A 12,530-nucleotide genomic window follows, 5' to 3' on the forward strand; every position below is an offset into this window, starting at 1 on the left:
CTACCTTACTGGCTGGTAGCTCTGATTGGCTGCTTTCCTAACAGCAAAGAAGTGGGGGATAGTCAATCCCTAAAGAAGGGCCGAAAACCCATAATGTATAAAGTAGCAAATCAGAAGTCACTATAGTATAGTATGATGCATCTAACAAGTGAGATGAAATCAGAAATTGGTTTGAATGCTTTCTTGCCATTGAGCAGGGGCAGGCCAATTTATTAAGACCTGGCCATTGGAGGTGGGATTTGTCAGAAAACCCGAGTCCTATGGGAAAATCCTCACTGGTGTTTATGGGAAACAGCGTGGGGAAGTAATAGCACTCTGACAGTACTGCAAAATGGAGTATTGTCTGAGATGTGCCTTAGGGGCTTAAATCTGTGAGACAGTGATTGTCCCCAGTGTATTTCACAGACGTAGCGGAGAGGAGCCGAAGCCTCCCTGCCGTGACGTGCAGGGGCAGGCTGCGGCATGGAAACTGAATTCTCGGAAGATAGGGTCGCAATATGCCAACAGGAATGTGACTGTGAATGCTTGTGAGCAATAAAGCTCTTTTCTCTGTCTTTGAAGGTACCAGCCTCAGATTGGTGAATGGAAGCAATAGATGTGAGGGGCGCATAGAAATTTATCACAATGGAAACTGGGGGACAGTTTGTGATGATTCGTGGGATCAAAGAGATGCCCAGGTTGTGTGCAGGCAGCTTGGATGTGGCCTGGCCGCTTCAGCGCCAGGAAATGCATATTTTGGCCAAGGCTCAGGATCTATTCACCTGGACGATGTGCAGTGTTCAGGGAATGAGTCATTCCTCTGGCAATGTCCTCACCGTGGATGGGGCACACACAACTGTGCTCATGGTGAAGATGCTGGTGTCATCTGCTCAGGTAATCGCTAATATTCTTCGAGAAATACTTACCTGTATATTGCCTGTCATGAGAGAGAGTGATAGAGTATGTTATGTATTACATGAACATATTTATGAGCACTTCTTATTTAAGGCCATATGTAAGAATAGATCTTAATATGAAAACATTCTTAATTTCACATTGCATCTCTTTTTGCGTTAACAGCTACCACTACAACAACGCAGACGCCTGGAACAGGTTAGTCTGTTACTTGTTCTTCCTGTAGCAGTCCTCTCTGCTACCTGGTTTTAATCTACCATGAAGCATTGTAACACCTATAGTACAGTAAATAGACCCAAATGCTTGCGTAGGTGAATAAAAGGGGGAAACGAAGGTCATTCTGGGACCTCTCCAATTTCTGCTAGGAGAGTATCTTTTTGAATATCGCAGCACAGGCTGGTATTGTGCCTTGTCTAGAACTGTGCCCGCCTCCGTTCAATTAAGCGCTCCCGTGCGGCCTTTGCCCGGACTAGGGATCGTGTGTATCCTGGGCTCGCTGGTAAACCCCACAGGCTACCCCTGCTGACGTCAGGGGGTCCCCTTAACTCGCCTGCCATGACTTGGATGTTCCCTCAGTGGAGGGGTTCCCCCTTGGAGCAGCCTCCAGGGTCGTCGCGCCTCCCGGCGGACACTCACGGGGCTCCAACCTCCCCTACACCCCGGCCACTCGCCACCTTGGGCTGCTGATCTTCAGGCCCCTTTGGTGTCCTCAGCTCTTCCCCAACTTCTGCCCATGGCTTGCCAGCTGCGTGCCTGGATCTTCGGGCCTGGCGTATGGTCCGCGAGGACCTCCGGCCTGGTCCCTCCAATAAGACTTCCTATCGCTCCATACTTAATCACCCTGTGACATGATGTGCCTATCCCACCACCGAGATAACCGAGGCCCCTAAACTACTGGGCCAGGAGGCCCACAAGGGTGCCTCTGGGCCGTGTGGACTGCCCTGGGCTCGGGTTCCACCGCCCTGGCAGTTCACCCACTGGGGTGTTGAATCCCCGCCTCTTCCTACGGCCGCTGTGGGCCACGAAGGTCCATTGTCCAACCCCACTTCGGGTCTCCGTCCGCCCTCTGGTGCGGCCCGACGAGGGCCCGTTGGACTCGGCCCTCTGTTACCTCTTCTCCGAGACTTCCGCACAGGCTCGCTCCTAGGTCTTAGTGCCGGCCTGCCCTGACACTGCTCCCTCGGCTCCTCCCTCTGGTTCCTCCGTGGGTGCTGCCGCTGGCTCTGCTGCGGGCGCAACTGCTAGATCCCCCGTCGGCGTTGCTCCCACCTTCACTGCCGCCTCTGGGGCTGACGTGGCTACCGGGTCTCCCGCGTGCCGGCGTTACAACCAGCTTCCCTGCCAGCTCTGCTATTGACATTGCAGCCGGCTTCCCTGCCGGCTCTGCTATCAACGCTGCAGCTGACTTCCCTGCCAGCTTTACTGTTGGTGTCACTGCCGACTCTCTCGGAGCCTCTCCTGGCTCTGCCCCCGGCTTTCCGCGCTGCCGGCCGCGGTGGCTGATCCCCTCCGTGTGAGGGCTCCTCCCTCCAGCCTCCACTCATTAGCCGCCCGTCCGCATCGTCGGGGCCGCTTTTTATGTATCCCGGGCGGCGTCTCCCGCCCACGCTGCCCAACCGGAGCCGGATATATGTGCGGCTAATCACCCTCACCGGTGGTTTCGCCGCGCGCCTCTCCTCCGGCTCTTCGGGCTCAATGAGAGGTAAGTGGGGCTCTCTTTTGGCTTGGGGCCCTCCTGCCACCCCAGTTCCCCTGGGACAAGAACGTATGTAGAAATTGGTGGGAATGGCTGTTTAGCATTTTGTTGCTTTGTATTTTATTGTGCAGGGAACTATTCCTGTGGTGGATTGCTGACACAATCATATGGCACATTTTCCAGTCCATTCTATCCTGGAAACTATTCAAATAACATGAATTGTGTGTGGCGAATCCAAGTATCCTCGGGCCGCCTCATAAATCTCACGTTTACGGATGTTCAGTAAGTAAAGAACAATAGTAAATAAGGTTTTTAAAGTGCTGTCCAGTATGTCTCAAGAACGCTTCCTGGATGTTTAGAATAATTGGAGTGTCAGTGGTAAACCGAGAGAGGGAGAATAGCACTGCCGCTGGTGCAGTGAGAATAGACTGATATAGGGGTTGGGCCCCGCAATGGGTTTGGTTCCATAAGAGAAACACAATGAAGTCAGTTTTACATGCTTCATGTTCCTACAGATCATCCAACACTGATTACTTTTTAAAATACACTTCAGATAAAATTTGCGATACTTCCTTTTTAGAACAATTAAATGAATTTCTCATAGAATATAGATTTTTTTTTGTTGAAAGTAGTGAGTTAAGGTAGGTAAGCGTTGGACTGAGTCTACAATTACATATAATGTAGGCAAGAGTCCTCGTAGTTAGTCTGGATTCTATGATGCAAAAGTTTAAGACTGCCCTGGGACATGCTTGTAGGGAGGAATTAGAGGCACAAATGAAGACTGTTTTCCATAAAGTATTACAGCTACAGGCCAAAATTGCATTATTGATGCAAATCTTAAGTACTTGATACCCATGGATAGGCAATATGATTGGGAAAGTAGTTTAAATCATATGATTAAAATAGTATAGCATCCTAGAAAAGTGTAAAAGGGTGTTGTTTGGGGATAAGGGTCTCTGCTACACAAAATGCGTCCTTGTGCTGTCAGAATCTACTCTTAACCTATGGTGGACCTGCTAGTGTGACTGTGCTTTGTTAGAGCCATGTATTGCTGGCATGATTGTGCTCCTTGTCTTTACCACACGTACATGGAAATCTAGGCTAACATTAAAGAGTTTCTGAAATGTAAGTCCTGTTCCAGTTAAGTCTTCTGGGATTCAAAGATGAAAAGTTTTACCTGAGTCTGAATCTAGATCTGTTTCTGAATTAACTCAATAAGACATGAACAGTAGCACTAAGAATTGAAGTGAAAAGGCAAATAATGAAATTAACAGGGGGTGTAATGTGAACCTACAAGTAGGTGAGGGTAGAATTGACTGCGTGATCCACCAGACAGCGGCTATAGTTTCAGGTCAGCTTTTATTGAGGTACTGGTTACACATGGTTTCCGGGGCTCTGAACAGGGTCCCCAGTCACATCTCTCTTGCCTTCTGCAAACGATCCTTACATCCTAGCCTGATAAAATCCTGGCAAGAAGTCACAACCCCATTGGACACCCCTTTGCAAACCTTGTCTGTCTAGCTTCCATTCTGTGGCCCTGCTTTGTTTCATTACATTTGAGTGCTAATATTCCTAACAGAATATTTTAAAACTGGTGTTATAACGGGGGAAATGTGAAGTTAAAATACACTTGCATTTTTCTACTTAGGCTGGAAGGTGATTCTTGCCAATATGATTACATTGAGGTCTATGATACAGGCTTTTATGGGCTCACGTTACTTGGGAGAGTGTGTAATGATTCCATGCACACGATTACATCGCTCTCAAACAAACTGATGGTTCAGTTTCACAGTGATGGTAGTGTCACAAGAAGAGGTTTCCGGGCAGTATATTATTCATTTCTCGAATATGACAATAGTAAGTATATACTCCGTATGCTATTTCATTTAATAGATTCACAGATTCATAGATGTTAGGGTCGGAAGGGACCTCACTAGATCATCGAGTCCGACCCCTTGCATAGGCAGGAAAGAGGGCCGGGGGCAGATGATAGGCAGGAAAGAGAGCTGGGTCTAAATGACCCCAGCTAGTTGCTTATCTAACCTCCTCTTGAAGACCCCCAGGGTCGGGGAGAGCACCACCTCCCTTGGGAGCCCGTTCCAGACCTTGGCCACTCAAACTGTGAAGAAGTTCTTCCTAAGTTAATGATGTAACCCCCCTTTTTTTATTTGCTAAACAGTCCATTAATGGGTATCAAGCTCAGCTCCATGAAAATACCTATGAACTGTCATCATTCAATGATTTCATTTCTGGAATATTAGCTTCAGAGAATAAATGACGCGATTCCCCAATGATATTGTAAATATCTCGTAATATTGGGACGTATCTTATATAATAAGCAGGAAAAGTCCTAATACTTTCTAGACCTGCCAGCATGTGCAAAGAACAAGAGAGCCAATGTGCATGCATATGTCTTGCTATGAGCGGGAGAGACTACCATTCCCCACTTTCCCCATCTCCACATGAAAGACAGCCAGTCAGGGCTGCTGCACATGCTGGGCAAATGATGGAGTTGGGGCCCTCAGTAATCACTCTCGGACATCAGTGCACCTGCCCCAGCTGGGGAGGGATTCAAGTTGCCTGCTTTCCCACCAGTCCCAGTTCTGAGCCCTGTCCCCTGTCCCCCCACACATTCCTCTTGTCCTGAGCTGACTGCTGCCTAGGTCCCTCCTGCCCTTCGTGACCCTCTTGTCTTGGGCTGTTGAGCTCCCTTGCTGCCAAGGGTGAGACCTGTATCTTTTCCTCACCTAGGTGGGAGAAACAGCAGGACGTGTCACTAATGGCGTTGGGAGTTTAACCATCAACTTGGTTCAGCTGCTCCTCCGAGCTTGTGTTAGCGCCTAGGGGTCAGCATTTCAGTGCTGTCTCAGACTTTGGTCTTTGCATGCTTCTGGAGGTAGTATTGGGGTGACAAGGCCATTCTCTGTTCTGCCTGCAGAGAGATTAAGCTGACCCCTCTTGGTTGGCAGCTCTGATTGGCTGCTTTTCCTAACAGCAAAGAAGTGGGGGATAGTCAATCCCTAAAGAAGGGCCAAAAACCCATAATGTATAAAGCAGCAAATCAGAAGTCACTATAGTATAGTATGATGCATCTAACAAGTGAGATGAAATCAGAAATTGGTTTGAATGCTTTCTTGCCATTGAGCAGGGGCAGGCCAATTTATTAAGACCTGGCCATTTGAGGTGGGATTTGTCAGAAAACCCGAGTCCTATGGGAAAATCCTCACTGGTGTTTATGGGAAACAGCGTGGGGAAGTAATAGCACTCTGACAGTACTGCAAAATGGAGTATTGTCTGAGATGTGCCTTAGGGGCTTAAATCTGTGAGACAGTGATTGTCCCCAGTGTATTTCACAGACGTAGCGGAGAGGAGCCGAAGCCTCCCTGCCGTGACGTGCAGGGGCAGGCTGCGGCATGGAAACTGAATTCTCGGAAGATAGGGTCGCAATATGCCAACAGGAATGTGACTGTGAATGCTTGTGAGCAATAAAGCTCTTTTCTCTGTCTTTGAAGGTACCAGCCTCAGATTGGTGAATGGAAGCAATAGATGTGAGGGGCGCATAGAAATTTATCACAATGGAAACTGGGGGACAGTTTGTGATGATTCGTGGGATCAAAGAGATGCCCAGGTTGTGTGCAGGCAGCTTGGATGTGGCCTGGCCGCTTCAGCGCCAGGAAATGCATATTTTGGCCAAGGCTCAGGATCTATTCACCTGGACGATGTGCAGTGTTCAGGGAATGAGTCATTCCTCTGGCAATGTCCTCACCGTGGATGGGGCACACACAACTGTGCTCATGGTGAAGATGCTGGTGTCATCTGCTCAGGTAATCGCTAATGTTCTTTGATAAATACTTACCTGTATATTGCCTGTCATGAGAGAGAGTGATAGAGTGTGTTATGTATTACATGAACATATTTATGAGCACAGGAATTCTAATTTAAGGCCATATGTAAGAATAGATCTTAATATGAAAACATCCTTAGTTTCATATTGCATCTCTTTTTGTATTAACAGCTCCCACTACAACAACACAGACGCCTGCATCAGGTAAGTCTGTTACTTGTTCTTCCTGTAGCAGTCCTCTCTGCTACCTGGTTGGAATCTACCATGGAGCATAGTCACACCTGTGATACAGGAAATAGACCCCATTGCTTGCATTCTAATAGTATACAAATCTTACTCTGTTTGTCTGCAACACTTTATTTACACTCTGATTGGTTGTCTCAGCAGTCAATCACAATGCTCACTTAAACAACCAATCAGAATGCTCTGCAGAGGCAGAAGCACTGCCAGGACAGCGGGAGCTGATGGGCGAGAGCGGGGGGCAGGAGGGTGAGGCCAGTGACACTGTCTTTACTCCCCCCACTATGGCCCTGCTCCTTGGAGGCAGAGGGAGATGGCGGGGATGGAGCCCCCGGGACTCAGGGGCCGGAGCAGCACGGACTCAGGGGCCCCTCCCTGACCCTGCTCCTTGGAGGCAGAGGGGGATGCGGTGGGGAGGGAAACAATTCTGAAGCTGACATGGCAGGAAGGAGTGCGGTGTGGGGGGAATGGGGCCAAACATGGGGCTCCATCCCTGCTTGCCCCCCTGCCCTATGATAGCAGGGATTGACGTGCCGGAGCAGCGGGGTGAGGCCAGCAGCGCTGCCCCACCCCTCAGTCCCCATTTTCATGGTGGGGGCAGCCTGTGATTGCATAGCTAATATTTTAAACAAGGAAATAGTTTAAAGAAACGAAGCTATAAAAGGCTTAAATGAAGGAATTTCTAGTAAGAACTCAGGCTGCAGTATTGCAAACCCTTAAATATATTGTTCACTTTGCTTGCATGTCTACTCCCAAAGACTAGTGAAACTATTATTATCATCAAAATTAATCATCTGCATAACAGTTTAGAAGACAAATAAATTGGATGGATCATACTGAACATGTTCAAATAATCTTAAATTAATAATTGTTCTTTGTATTTCCTTTAAAGCTGGTAATATAAAATTATATATCAAGTATCCAAAATAAGGACTTTTTAGAGACCAAATTGAGAAACACGGTGCATGCCATATATAACATAAAAATAGTCATTAAATAAAAATGGCAACATTCCAGAAGTTGAATATAGATATCTTATTTTACTTCATACATAATTTTTAGTTCAAACCTATTAGATGATTGTTCAAAAATTTATTTCCATGCTGCACTAAAAATAAAACATCCAAATAATCTTTCAGATTCAGATCTGGCCATCATCATCCATGCTTTTGTGGCCCTGAGGCTAATGTACTGTAGCCTGAACGTAATTTTCGATTGGACTTAGCAACAATATGAAAATACATGCAGCAGTAAATATAAACAACTCATAAATATAAACAATTAGAGTATCTCGTCTAATAAATTATGCATAAGTTATTTAGTAGGATATGTTTCTGATTCTTATATTTCATTATATTCTTATATTTGATTCTGCAGCAAGGCCTTCTTGTGGTGGTTTACTTTCAAATTCATCTGGGACATTTCACAGCCCATTCTATCCTGGAAATTATGCAGGCAATGCCAACTGTGTATGGGAAATACAAGTAATGAACAATTACCGTGTAACGGTCACATTCAGAGATATTACGTAAGTATAACAAAAACTTTACGGGCTATTAATGGGCTCAAAACTTTGGTTTTGGAAACTTAATACCCTTTCCTTTTCAGTGGCGTTTCTCAGCATGTTCTTGCAATGTAAGCAAACTACAAATCGAAGATGAAAATTTTACTGACGGTATTCTTTTGTTTGTTCAGCTCTAACGACATGTTTTTACATATAAAATCCAGAGAGCCTTTCTGCTCCTGAAGACTTGACAATATCAAGTATGTCATCATAGATTAATGGGCTGTTTTATGATAAGCTTTTAAATGGGAGTTTTTACAATGCATACACCATGTTCATGTTTATTCCCCAGGTTGGAAGGTGGTCAATGCCAATATAACTACATTGAAGTGTATGATGGACCATTGTATACCTCTCCATTGCTTGGGAGAATTTGTTATGCTTCTGTTATCACCTACACATCGTCCTCAAACTTGATGACTGTTCGGTTTCACGGTGACTACAGCTACGCAGCCAGAGGGTTTTCGGCTGACTATTACTCCATTCCAGCAGATCAGAATACTAGTAAGTCCATGTCCAGTAAAGAATTTTATTTCTAAACAAACTATCCAAACTACTGATTTTGTTTTGTAACTAATATATAGAGATAGATCAATATCTATATCTATAGCTATATGTTTTTCTTTAAATAACCTGTTAGTCTCATATTTCATGATTATGAACCTATCCCTTTCAGACCATAATTAATTTTACGTTTAAAAAAATCTGCAAGTTGTTACCAAAGGAATTATTTTTTAGATATTTTCTTGAATATTCACCTGGAATTCACTCTGTATAATCTCATTAGCTTTTTGAATACTTCCTTTTAACTAAATCTTAGTATTAATGCATACAAAACTTCTGTTGGACTCCCCACATTTTACAGTGTAGATATTTTATGGCCCTTTTCTCACTTTTGTTGATTTTCTCTGAAATCTCTACATTTTTTCCATGCCTTGTGATACAGAGAAACTTAAAACTTGGCACTGTTCCCAGCAGCCATTCAAAACCCTAAACCTTTTTCCATATGGAAAGAAAACTCTTTCTCTTTTCAAAGTGCATATTGAAAAGTGAAATTATGAGGTTTGGCTTATGAACCTCTTTCTTCCACAACATATGAACACAATAGGTAATAGATTTGGTTAAATTGCAATATTTAATCCCTATCAGATGACCGACTTCATTAATGTTTGTTTTTCCCCATTCACCAGCGCTCCTGTGCTTGCCAGAATACATGAAGGCAGTTGTTAGCAGAGCCTACCTCAGTTCACAAGGCTACTCTGCATGGGATGTCAGCTTGAATGACCCTTCTTGTAGACCAACAATTACACCATACTATGTTATTTTTGATATACCATACACCCGCTGTGGCACCAGAAGAGAGGTATGATGAAGCTGATGCTGAATGGTTTAGCAACCTGTATAAGCCGGTTCAAATCGCAGAGCTCTTTTTGTGAAAGATTATGAATTGTAACATGCAGTGCTGTTTGTGGGGACTAGGCTTGTTTGAACGTTCAAGCTCACTGCCTGCAGGAAATCTTATTGATTGTACATTGCTTGTATGAGGCACAATGTGCAGGAGAGATCTGTCTGAATAACTTAAACCCAGACATGAAGGTTTTTTCCAAGCAAAGCTGATAGTCAATTTAGGGATCCTGGTTTTCTCTGATTAAAAATTGCAAATTTTCTGATTAAAAACCCAAAATCCATGATAAAAATTAAAGGCCCCCCACAGCTCCTCCCAGTGCTGCTGGTGCCCTGCATTCCCCCCCTCCTCCCCACAGCCTCAATAGCCCTCCTGATGCCCCTCACAACAGCCCCCAAAACCCACAGACATGCAGGAACAGAGGCGCACACAGACACCCACCCCAGCAGGTAAGTGTGTGTGGGCGGAAGGGGCAGGGAAAAGGGAAAAAGGGAAGGTGCTGGGGGTGTAGATCAAGAAGGGGGGGAGTGTGCCTGTGTTCTCAGTCACAGGAGCAGGGCCGGGATGGAGGGCCACTCTGCGGACCACGCACGTGCCGCCCTGCCTGACAGAGGGTTTGCACACGGAGGCCGCCACCACAACTGCCACTGCACCCTGTGCTACCATCCCATGGCCACCTGCACGGCTTTGTGGGCAAGTGGCACAGGGCATGGCAGTGGCAGTGTGGTGGCAACCACTGTGTGTAGGCCACATACATGCCTCTTGGCCGGGGGGTGGAAAGGGGGCTTGCATGTAGTGCCCGCCACTGCACCGCTGCTTATGCCCCACGACTGGCTGCATCGGTCTGCAGTGGTGCAGGATGCTGGTGGCTGCATGCTGGCTGGGGGAGCGAGCGGGGGAACACTTTGTGGGCAAGCACTGCCACTGTGGAGCCATGCCCTTTGCCTCTGGCTCCTAGAGGTAAGTGGGGCTTGGGTGCTGTGGGGCAGGGCTGGGGAAGCTGGCTGGGGGCTGAGGGAGCAGGGGGTGCTGCTGGCCTCAGGTGGCATACTGCAGCTAGATGCAGGGCCTGGGGCTGAGGGCAGGGCTGCCTCTCTGCAGGGGGCTTTACGGGTAAGCGATGCAGGGTGCACATGCTGCCCAGCCGGCTGCCCAGGGAACGTACCAATCATACCATGTTGCCATTGCAAGGGGAGCATGGGAGCATGTTTCTGGGCTCCCCCTGCAATGGCAGGTAGCAAACCAGGCAGCTGATTGGTGCTCCCAGCTTTGGAAATGCCCCAGAGTCAAGGGCTCAGATACACCCCCGAGACTGGGAGCCCGATCAGCTGATTTGCCTGGCCACATGTTCAATTTAAGGCACAATGGGAATCAGCCAAAAGTTATTACAGAAAATATACAAAACCATGAAGTTTTAAAAAGCATTTTGTGTAATAACTTTTGTGGCTTATTTCCTGTTCTATCACACCATTAATTGCATGACTGTATTAAGACTTAATAAACTGATTAATTACATCTTAATTACTGGTTACATCTGCCAGAGGCTTAGGGGTACATCAGAATTTAGTATGCATAATATAAAAATGACTACATGAGATAATTTTGTTTTGTCCTTCTAATATGTCCTTCTACCAGGGAGACAACAATACAATCACTTATACCAACCAGATCACAGTAACCTCTTCTGGTTACATAATCAAAAGACAAAAGGACCTTCATGTGCATGTCAACTGCAAAATGCTCCAGAACACCTGGGTACAAGTTATGTATGTTGCTGACAATGTTATTGAGGTCAACGAAACTCAGTACAGCAGATACAATGTGAACCTGACATTTTATAGATCATCATCATTCTCACAGCCAGTCTATGACTGGCCATACTACGTTGATTTAAACCAGAATCTATTCCTTCAAGCGTATCTTCACAGCTCTGACTCGAATCTGGTGTTGTTTGTGGACACGTGTGTAGCATCCCCTGATCCCAATGATTTTACAACTACATCATATGATTTAATCAGGAATGGGTAAGAACTTTCTCAGTGAGGGAAAAAATTCTTTTGGATATGAACTCTCACATAGTTTTTATTTAAGGAGGAATCAGAATAGTGGATTTGAATCCATTTGTACCAATTTCAATTCTTGCTATCCATACATTTTTAAAATGTAGCAGGAGACAAGAACATTTGGCAAAACTTGGCTAGAAATAATATATAACTCTAGAAATGATATTTAGATTATGCGCCAGTTATTCCACTCAAGGAGGTAATATTGTTACTTTTGATGCAAAGGGCTGCAATTCCAGGGAAATCAAAGGATTCACATCCATTTACAGCCTTATGGCTATATGAATAATTGGTATTTCAGTTTAGGAACTGAGGGAAAAATCTATTTGGATCATATTGTTTTGGGGGTTTTTTTGTTAAAACAAGCCCTTTTAAAAATTATTGATAATATCTATTTTGTACTACATGAAATGAGACGTTATTTTGTGCTCTTGTAAAGAAAGCAAAAGAAATGAAGGACTGGTTTCTACACTATTAGAACACTGACTCAAAATATGGGAGATACGGGGGCAAATCCCTTCTATTCATGAAGGATTTGAACCTGAATCCTGCAGTACGCAGGACAGCCACAAACAATATGCCAAAGAGATTCTGGGATGGAGTGCTCTGCCTTCCTGTACATTCATTCCACTTTATATGAGTAATTAGACATCTTCCCAGGAGCAGGGATTGAATTGTGTGTTCCCCTATACTGGCTGAATATCTCAGCCACTTATATGGAGATTCTTCCCCTCTTCCAATGAATTTCATAGATTCATAGATTCATAGATGTTAGGGTCGGAAGGGACCTCAATAGATCATCGAGTCCGACCCCCTGCATAAGC

General features: G+C 45.4%; 1 protein-coding gene across 1 annotated transcript in view; it reads left to right on the forward strand.

Moving 5' to 3' along the window:
• LOC102388691 overlaps positions 1-12,530 on the forward strand; it is a 175,686-nt gene that overhangs the window by 12,975 nt on the left and 150,181 nt on the right. Inside the window, 10 exon segments of the mRNA XM_025205924.1 lie at positions 566-873; positions 1,060-1,092; positions 2,722-2,872; positions 4,239-4,447; positions 6,103-6,414; positions 6,606-6,638; positions 8,052-8,202; positions 8,531-8,742; positions 9,429-9,601; positions 11,279-11,667. Coding sequence (XP_025061709.1) covers positions 566-873; positions 1,060-1,092; positions 2,722-2,872; positions 4,239-4,447; positions 6,103-6,414; positions 6,606-6,638; positions 8,052-8,202; positions 8,531-8,742; positions 9,429-9,601; positions 11,279-11,667 — 1,971 coding nt within the window.

The sequence above is a fragment of the Alligator sinensis genome, unplaced genomic scaffold (genome assembly GCF_000455745.1).
Source record: "Alligator sinensis unplaced genomic scaffold, ASM45574v1 scaffold28_1, whole genome shotgun sequence".
Classification (NCBI taxonomy): Eukaryota; Metazoa; Chordata; order Crocodylia; family Alligatoridae; genus Alligator; species Alligator sinensis.